The sequence below is a fragment of the Microtus pennsylvanicus genome, chromosome 6 (assembly GCF_037038515.1).
Source record: "Microtus pennsylvanicus isolate mMicPen1 chromosome 6, mMicPen1.hap1, whole genome shotgun sequence".
NCBI classification, from domain to species: domain Eukaryota; kingdom Metazoa; phylum Chordata; class Mammalia; order Rodentia; family Cricetidae; genus Microtus; species Microtus pennsylvanicus.
The window spans coordinates 54,037,356-54,047,281 of NC_134584.1; the positions used below are offsets into that span (position 1 = coordinate 54,037,356).

The 9,926-nt window shown below is 41.8% G+C and overlaps 1 protein-coding gene across 4 annotated transcripts in view; it reads right to left on the bottom strand.

The window, feature by feature from the left end:
* The window catches only part of Poc5 (POC5 centriolar protein), a 32,238-nt gene extending 23,147 nt beyond the window's left edge, over positions 1-9,091 (bottom strand). Inside the window, exons 1-5 of one of the 4 annotated variants that reach the window (XM_075976271.1) lie at positions 8,846-9,067; positions 6,772-6,921; positions 5,435-5,530; positions 2,890-3,007; positions 77-148 (exon numbers count right to left, since the gene is read on the bottom strand). In XM_075976271.1, the coding sequence (XP_075832386.1) occupies positions 77-148; positions 2,890-3,007; positions 5,435-5,518 (274 nt within the window). In that variant the 5' untranslated portion in view covers positions 5,519-5,530; positions 6,772-6,921; positions 8,846-9,067. Of the gene's footprint in view, positions 1-76; positions 149-2,889; positions 3,008-5,434; positions 5,531-6,771; positions 6,922-8,805 lie in introns of those variants that run through there. The other 3 variants (XM_075976272.1, XM_075976273.1, XM_075976274.1) reach the window with 3 other exon arrangements.
* Positions 9,092-9,926: the final 835 nt, after the last annotated feature.

Here is a 9,926-nt window from a genome sequence, read left to right on the forward strand (position 1 = left end):
TATTAAGTAATATGCTGACATTATTCCGGTAAGTACACTGTACTTAATGAAACAAACTAAGGAACTGTCATCCCACCTGATTTTGAGTGGCTGGAAATATCACATCCTTTTCCAATTTCCATTGCAGTTTCTTTTACAGGATTATTTCCTACCAGAAAGAATAAAGCGGGAGGTGGGAGGGAGGACACACACACACCTAAAATTAAACTGAACTACTTAAAAAAAATGTGTGCATGCACTGTACAAGACAGTGGCTTCACTGTGACATTCTCAGGCATGCAGACGGCATACACATCCCTTCCTACTCTGCTGTCCCTGCTCCTCTGGTCCTCTCCCCTTCAAATAACATTCCTTCTACTTTTATGTCTCAAATTTCAAAAAAAAAATCCATATTCCACATATGTGGAAAAACATGCACTATTTGTCTTTCAAAGGCTGGTTTGTTTTGCTTAACTTGATGATTCTCAGGTTCCCTTAATTTTTCTGCAAACAACATGATTTTGTTTTTCACGCCTGAACAACACCCCATTGTTCTCTGATTCTATGCCATGGTTATAGTGAATGGTTCTGCAATAAACATGGGTGTGAGGTGTTGCACACTAGCTTGGATATTCCTGAGTGTCTATCCAGGGGCACACAGCTGGGCCGTATGGTAGTCCTAGTTTCCTGAGTGTCTATCCAGGGGCACACAGCTGGGCCGTATGGTAGTCCTAGTTTCAGTTTATTTAAAAAAAAAAAAGAAAACAACAACAACAACAAAACACACACCAAAATTAAGCAGGCCTAAAGATTATTTATCCAACATAATTCAGTTAGAATTGGCATTCGGAATGGAAGTTGTGAAGCTAGCGCCACATTAAATTTTATACTTTTAGTATCAAATATATTTTATGCACTTACCTACCATCAAAACAAAAAATCAATGACAGAATTAGAACTAGAAAGGCTTGCAATCATTTTTCATAACTTGTATCCATCTACTTTTGAGAGGATTCTCCACAATGCCTCTCTTAGAGGCTGCACGAGTCCACATTCCCACCAGCAGCGGCATGTTAAGTCTACCCTGTGCTGTATTTTCACCAGAATCTGTTGTTTTTGTGCCCTGGATGACAGCTTTTCTGTGGGGTAAGATGGGAATTTCAATATGGCTTTGGTTTGAATTTCCTATTGTTAGAGAGGTCAAGCATTGCTCAGTTGTACTATTTTATTTGAGAACACTGCTTACTTTCTATGTATCTATCTAAGGTACAGATATAACATCTGTAAGTGCACACACACAGTCTGTGTGCCTATGTGATGACTACACAGTTTGCGGAGATGCTCTCCTGCTGTGTTTGAGACAGGGTCTCTGTGTTTACTGCTGTGCATGCAGCTGTCCAGTCTGTGAGCTTCTGGGATTTCCCGTCTCTGTCTTCCACCTTGCCTGAAGGGCAGACTTGCACTACTGTGCTAGCTTTACATGGGCTCTTGGAATTTCAAACTCAAATCCTCAAACTTACATGGCAAGCACTTGGCCTGTGAACTCTCTTCCCAGCCCTTTCCTGTTTATATTTATCAGTCTGCAGTACTTTAGTTTGGTCAGTAGGAACTGTACTTTAAGGTATTCAGTGTAATCAAAATATGATTGACAATCCTGATGCATAGTGAGCAAACCCAGGGTTCACATCTCTTAAAGGAATTGAAATTTGGACAAAAAACATTCTGCCATGGTAAATTATTTGAAGTCATGGTCCTCCAGTCTTTATTTCTTGTTCCAGTGCAGCAGTCTAAGGATGGGAACATGGTGAGGGGGCGGGGATGAACAAACCGAGGGAATGAGGAACAGAGACTAGCGCTGTGACTCAACAGAAACCCAGGAGCCTTTTGTCTCTGTGTGGGTTGTGAAACGCATCCTCCAGGACAGTTATCCTCGGGGGCAAGCCAACTATATGGTGACTTCTCATGTTGGCTGTCTCAGCCCTCTCAAAGAACGGTTATTCAGGGCCATGAGATGGTTTAGTGGGTAAGGACGCTTGCTGCCAAGCTTGACCTGAGTTCAATCCCTAGAAACCATACAGTGGAAGGAAATAACAGAACCCTGTGGGCAGGTGCATGTAGGCGTGTACATACACATGTTCATGAATAAATAAATGCAAAAGAGAGAGCTCTTACTTACTCAGAATGAGTTGCTTGAGCTTGTACTTTACTTAGAGGTAAAAAGAGCTTCCTGTCTGTTTCTTCCTTTACCCCTTCTAGCAAAGCACAACGTGGCTTGTGCCAGACTCCAGATGGACTGCAGACAGTCCACAAGACGGCTCACCTTTGTCTATAACCCACTCTATCCTCCATGCCCACATAAGTATTGCTGACAGTCCACATGACGGCTCACCTTTGTCTGTAACCCAGTCTATCCTCCTGCCCACATGAGTATCACTGACAGTCCACAAGATGGCTCACCTTCATCTGTAACCCAGTCCATCCTCCTGCCCACGTAAGTATCATTGACAAAGTACTAGGATGTGGTTCCCAGAGGGCAGTGTTGGGGTCATCTTTAAAGGTGGGCTTGGGCATTTAGTTTTCAAAGTAATCCTCACATAAAACTTCTGGATCAAGAACTGAGGCATAACATATCCCACTAAGAGATAATCACCACTGTGTTACTCTGACTTTAGTCATTTTCATAAAGTTAAAAGTCAACTGAATTTTAAATAAAATCTAGCTGTCCAAACCAGCCAGGAGCAACACAGTAAAATGCAAAGCAGGAACCATGAGTTACTGCCTTACACCATGGACTGAGAAGAAACCACTGAGGGCAAGGAACATTTCTACAATAATGTCCCTATCACTGACAAACTCACGATCTTACGTGGTATCTTGACAACTGTACATAACCTGGTTAGCAAAACATACCGGCTGGCATAGGAAATCTATCTGGTACCACTTCTTCCTTTGGATGAGACGGCTGTGAAGCACCGGATTCAACATTTGGATTCACAATAGCATAGCGCAGCAATTCCTCATACTCCTCCTAGGAGAAGCAGTAACAGTCACGGATTGTAGTAGTTACTGTGCTGCACCCAACCACTCAACTTCTTGTTGTGTTAAGAAAACTACTTAATCACATAACAGTCATATTCTTACCACAATACATAAAAGTTTGGCTCTTATGCTAAGCTTGAGTCCTTTGAGTACCTCTAGTATGACTTTTGTATTTACAGTTAGAAGTTTAAAGAGGAAAGAGATGTTGGTGATTCATATAATATTTTTCTATCTCTTCTTTCTTATGTTTCAGATCAATTTCAATGAAGATGAGAAGACATGCTGTTAAAAAGCTATCACTCTCAATTTCAAGTACTTCAATTGAGACTGTTTATATTTTCTCTCTCCTTTCTTCCCTTTTACCCTTCCTTCCTTCCCTCCATCCCTCCCTCCTTCTTCTTTTTCTTGAGACAGGACTTCCCTATATTCTTCAGGCTAGAACTTGCTCTGTAGTCCAGGTTGCTATTAAGCCTGCATTTTTTTCTGCCTAAGCCTCCCGAGTATTACATTACAGGCATGCACCACCACATAAGGTACTAAAATTTTCTTGCTATTATGCAACTCAAAAGAAGCAAACTGGATACTCAAACTTATGAAACTACACAGGCATTTTGTATTCCTTAGTTTAAAGCACATACTCATAGGGCAGCTCTCTTATTTTTGCTACTGTTCTTAGAAGAAAATGGCATGGATTTGAGTTCATAAAATAAATCTGTATGACTGTAGCTTTGTTTTAGCATTGAATTTTAAGTAAAATTATAAAAGGAGTTTGTATTCTTCTGTTTGGAAATTGTGAAGTTTCAGTGTGAAAGACTGAGTAGGTTTGAACTTCAATGTGGAGTCTATTTAACACACATATGCATGAGGCATTGGGTGAAGGAAATACACTCTTTATGCAGTGTATATTAACGCTGTGAAGAAGAGAAGCAAACACGTATGAGTGACAGAAAGTTGGCCGACAGACCTTAACACCAGAGCCTTCACATGGCTCTGAGCAACTCTTTCTCAGTGACGCCCCACAAAGCAACTTCAAACCATATCCTAGGATTAAGTAGAAGGTGTAGCAGGTGCAGATGTGATTGTAATTGTAGCACTGAGGAGTGGAGATGAGAGGATCACGAGTTTGAAACTAGCATGGGCTAAACAGTCAGTTCCAGGCTAGCCTGAAGCTACAAAGTGAAGCTGTGTCAGGAAAAAAAAATCATTTAGCATATCATGTGTCTACAGCAATTATAATTCTTTACAGTAAATTAATTGTAATTCTTAAAATTAATAATAATTCTTTTAAAATATTTAATTAATTAATCAATTAAGTTTGTTTTTCAAGACAAACTTTGGATCCCATGTTCGAACTCACTCTGTAGACCAGACTGGCCTTGAACTCACAGAGATCCATCTGCCTCTGCCTCCCAAGTGCTGGGATTAAAGGTGTGCGTACCACCACCTGGCCTTAAATATTCTTAAATTAAAAATACTATAAATTATATCTGGTTATTAAAATAAAGGGAAATGCCAAGGTTTTCAGTTATTAAGATATAAGGCAACCCTAACTTGATAAATGTGGATGAGATACAAGGTATCTGTTGCTTTCTATAAACCTATATGTGAGTTGACTCTAATAAAATAATATATAGAATTCCAAATCTCCTGTGGTAGACCTGCTAATGGACCATGAGCAGCCATTTCTCCTTCACTTCTGTAAATCAATAAGCCCCAGGGTTTGACCTGGGCAAATGGTCATCGATTTCTTCTACCTCCCTTGCAGCTAGGTAGTTAGAAAACATGGTCTTTGGGATTTGACTCTCTCATATAAATAAGATGCCCTTACCCAGTCAGTTCTCCTAATTTATCTGTCAGTGTCTGTGGCAACAGGAACCAGAACCTGACTGTATAGACCACCGGAGAATCCTGGGCTCTAGAACTTCAGATGGGCTTACATTCTGTTACTTTACAGTAGAAATGAGAGCACTCAGAAGAGGCAGTTCAATTAGAACACTTCACAAAATGTTTCTGAAACTTTGAGTTTTATTTTTTACTATGTTAAAGCCTTTGTAAAAAAGCTTTGCAACAGTTCACAGCTATTTTCTGCACACTTAAAACAATATACTCCCCAAATTAGTATAGAGTTCTCTAAGTTTGATAATATTGTAAATGTAGTATTTCATTGTAAATGGAACAAGTAAATAACAAAATGTACTTTTAGTTTTGTTACAAATTAACACTTTAATTTTGTTTTTTGGGAGGTGGTCTGTCTTTGTAGCTCTGACTGTCCCAAAACTCTCTATGGCCTTAATCTTAAAGAGATACCCCTGCTTCTGTTTCTTGAATACTGGGATTGAAGGCATATAGCATTACAGAAGGCTTTAGGCTTTAAAATAAAAAAAAAACCTCATAATAAATTTAGATGTTTTCCTACCTGGAGATCTGTGGAGATGGAACTGTCATGATCAGAGTTGTTGTGAGCAACACGAAGTGAGTATTTGTCCTCGTCAGACGACATTCTGCACAAATGCTGTGAAACAGCACAAGTTAACTTGGTTTCCCAGAATGCTTAATTCAAAGCTTTTAAAGACAGGGGCATGAAGTAGTGCTTTATCATGTAAACAATTTTTCATGTCATTTAAAAGAGATCACTCACTCAACATACTGAGCACTTACAGGTGGGGGAATCATTAGGCCAAAAAAAGAAAAAGAGGACTTAACTCCAAACTGTGCATAATATAATATATTATAATACAGTGAGAGAGATGAGCTAAGTACATCAAAGATTAAAGAAAAATGCTTTAGGACAATCCCGTGCAGGGTGAGTTTGAGATAAGAGCTGTGGTCGCCATTCTTCAGCTTTATATGACATCCCAGGGACTGTATACTTTCCTGTGAGATACTGAACTACGACAGCTCAACAATTTCTGTAAACTTCCTTCCTGAGACACTTACATTTTGGGAATATTATTGTAAGAAAATTAAGTTTATATACTACAACATACTAAAACAAATACATTCAAATTATTAAAGGTCTTAGCAAAAGAAAACTAATAAAAAATACATTTAAAGACAAATAGAAACTATTCAAACTTTTGGACACTAGTAAGAGAGACAGATGGCCCACAGATTGAGACCTGAAAGATGAGCAGGTCCACCCTGAGAGACAGACGAAGGCTGAAAACAGCACAGACCAAAACACAGAGGCGTGGCATGTATGCTTAAAATAATCAGGGTGTCTGGCTAGGCTAAAGCAAAGGAAGGCGAGTAAAGAGGAAAGAAAAAGGTACAGCTGAGACCAGGGCTTTTCATATGAAAAGGCTGAATTGTTCCAGAAGGTACTATTAAGTGACTTAACTGATGTGCCCAACCTCTTTATTCATTTTTGTAGTGCTGAGGATTGAACCCATCTGCAGCTATGCCTGTCAGGGCAAATGCTCCACTGCAGAGCCACATCTCCAAACGTAACCTTGTTTTTTGTTTTTGTTTTTAAAGAAATTACTCTGACAACTTTAGGGAAGATTGGGATTCTAAAACTATAGAAACCAACTGAGAGCTAGTTGTAGTAATCCTCTCAACCTTTATGCTTGGATTACTCCCTAAACTCAAATGCAGCCCTGGCGAGGGTGAGGGCGGTGTGGCTCCGAGACAGCTGTGTGGTGGTGGTGGAAACGAGGGGTCGCGATTAATGGCCACTTAAAAGGAGAAAGCACAGACTGCTGAAGGTGTCCAGACTTATGTCTTAACTAGATGGATCACAACCCTACTCACCAAAGCGAGGACTGCAGGAAGGTGACACCTGGAGGAGTTTAGAGGCAGGGGCACTGGCGGGCGGTCGCCGTGGAAGCACTGAGTAACACTGGGCCTGCAGGACAGTCAGCCTTCAGTGTCCCTGGGTTCCACATCCATAGGTCCAGCCAACTGTGGGTCAAAAACATTTCTTAAAATCGCATTTGCACTGAACATGCAGACTTTTCTTACCATTATCCCCTAAACAATACTGTGCAATAGCTGCTTACCCAACGTTTCTACTGCACCAGGGTTATTAGTAAACTGGAGATGGTTTAAAGTGTGAAAGACCGTCTGTGGAATAGGCTACATGCACATGCTATGCCGTGTCACACAGGTCTCTTGAGCACCTGCAGGCTGAGGTATCTGGGAATCAAGCTCTGATTGTGGCTACAGGGGACAGCTGTTGGACAGTCACTGTGTACGGTGCACAGCTCCAAGCACTGCAATCCACAATGGCTAGAATGTAATACCGGTTCTATTTATTTATTTATTCATTATGTATACAATATTCTGTCTGTGTGTATGCCTGCAGGCCAGAAGAGGGCACCAGACCCCGTTATAGATGGTTGTGAGCCACCATGTGGTTGCTGGGAATTGAACTCAGGACCTTTGGAAGAGCAGGCAATGCTCTTAACCTCTGAGCCATCTCTCCAGCCCCGTAATACTGGTTCTTAAAGTCAAGTTCCTGAACTCAATATAAAGGAGGGAGACCTGCAGTACAAGTACAGGCTGAAAGTTGAGACCGAGGAAGCACTGATTTATTGGCGTGTCTAAATAAAGGGGAATGAGTGGGACCATCCATTGAGGCGTGGTAAAGAATTATTATTCTGCAGACCAAACACACACATTGCACACTTTTAGAATATAAACACACGTGTATTTTCTAGAAAGAGTTTTTGTTTCCAATATAATTTCGGAGGAGATCATAATCCTGATAAAGTTAAGGATTATTCCTGTGAGAAGACAGTTAAATCTACAATTGATAACTTTTAAGACGCAAAGTCTCGGTCAAATGTCTGGAGAGAAATCCAGAACACTGGTATTGTGTGGGCAGCATCATGAAGGTCATGGACCACAAAGGGGTAAGGATGGTCCTCAACTAGCCAATCAGGAAGCTGCTGTGCCATTTGTGACAGTTTCAGTTGCTACCAGAACAGGCATCAACTACGGCTTGCTAAGAAAATAAACAAGCAATGAAGTCACTGAAGTAGAAAGGGAAGACGCAGGGAAGCCACAAAAGAGAAAGCCAGGTTGCAGCCAGACTCTAGAAGGGGGATTCCTGTTTTATTCAGTATTGCTATGTTCACAAAAGACAAATAAACTAAATCTCAGCTGTGACTGTCTTCCATTAAAGCCACCTAGGGAAGATAAAACAAGCATGGTCTGCATCAAGGAATGAATGCTTCACTGATTTCAAACCAACCACTATGGTAATTTGCTCTGTTTTAATTTTCATTACGTTTTACTTTATGATTTGTTTGCAGACCTGGTAGGCAACTAGAATTGGGAGTTGTGGATTACTTTAGTAACAAAGGATCTGGTGTGATCAGACGTTAACAACTGTTTCTTAAAAATATATTGCGGACACAAAACAGTGTGCTTTGGAAAATGCGTTATCTGCCATTTACCCTGCTCTTTGCAAACAGGCATGACAATTAACTTGAGACTCCCCAGTCTCTGGGTTCAGAGACGACAGCAGAAGAACGATGCTTCTTTAGTGGGTGATATGCATTATTCCATCATGGTCTCAGTATTTTCTAACTTAAGTAGAAACCACAAGATAGTCTGAATGCTCCTCGTTGCCACAGGCACTACTTAGCTGAAAAGCGGGCTCCAGGAATTCAAACGCAACCCCAAGATATAAAGGGCGAACCAAAGTGTCTCTGGCAGGAAGCTGACATCGCCATTCTAACTGCAAGCAGGGACGGGGAGCGCCAGTCCCTTCCAATATTTCTTTCACCACCCTCCAATGCACATTCATTTAAATCCAATTCTTTCTTAGGAAAACACAACCTCATGATTGACTAGCATCCCGCGTCCTAAAGAGCAGAACCTGCTGGGCTGGTACGCGCGATGCTCAGTTCGCGTCGCTAGAGTCCTCTTCCTTGCACCTCCAGAGATGATGCCCCCGGTCCTGTCTGGGCGGAAGCGGCCGGACCCCGCCGCCGGCACCCACCGTCTCCGCCAAACCCCGACTCCTCACTCGCCGCACCCCCAGCGACGCCGCCGCAACCACAGCAAACACCTGCTACCCTAGCAGCTCCTTGACAGTTTCAAACTGCGGGCAGAGATGAAAAACAGCCCTGGCCATTGGTTCACAGCCTCAGCAATTCTGCATTTCATTGGTTCGTGGACCGTGGGCGGGGCCTTAGCCGGAAGTAGGAGATTTACTAGCGGTAGAGGGCCCGTGTCTCGGGAAGGCCACCCCAGAGTTCCCGGCGCAACGCGCATTCTCAATGCTGCTCTGTGGCTGAGGACTACGGGGCGGCGCTGCGGACAAATTTCTTTGATGCTATGAAAGATGGTTGGTGCTTGTTTCCGACGAGGAAGACAGGCCAGTCGCGAGGCCTCGAGGTTTAGTTTCCATTCTCAGATAGCCGGCCACAGAATCACTGGCTCGGCAGCTGCACTCTTTAAAGTACAAAAAGTACACCCTCGATTGATTTCTTCAGGGTTGAGGTAGGGAGTCTGATTTTTAACGTAAGTAATTCTGAGGACCAGGGTTTAAAAAAACTGCCAACCTAGGGTTTGCTAATGACCTAAAATGCCTTAAACTTCAAGACCGGTCCTTCTGGTGGAATATTGACCATAACAGTCAGATCATAATTACAATTTAAACTCTGTTGTACCAAATATTTATTATCACCTACCCTCATTAAACGACCTAGGGAGATTAAATGAATTAAAACAGCCATCACATAGGCATATAAAAATATTAGATTTCCAACTGTTTCATTACGGTTGGTGATAGATCTGACTAGAGATACGTAAGAGTCCAGGTGGCAAAGGATTCAGTGATATGGGCCCCAATCTAGAAAATAATACCTGCTTGATCGCCCCTCCCCCGCCTTTGTTACCTTCTTTTATTCTGTATATAGAAATGACACAACTCGAGCCTTGCCTACTTTCGTATA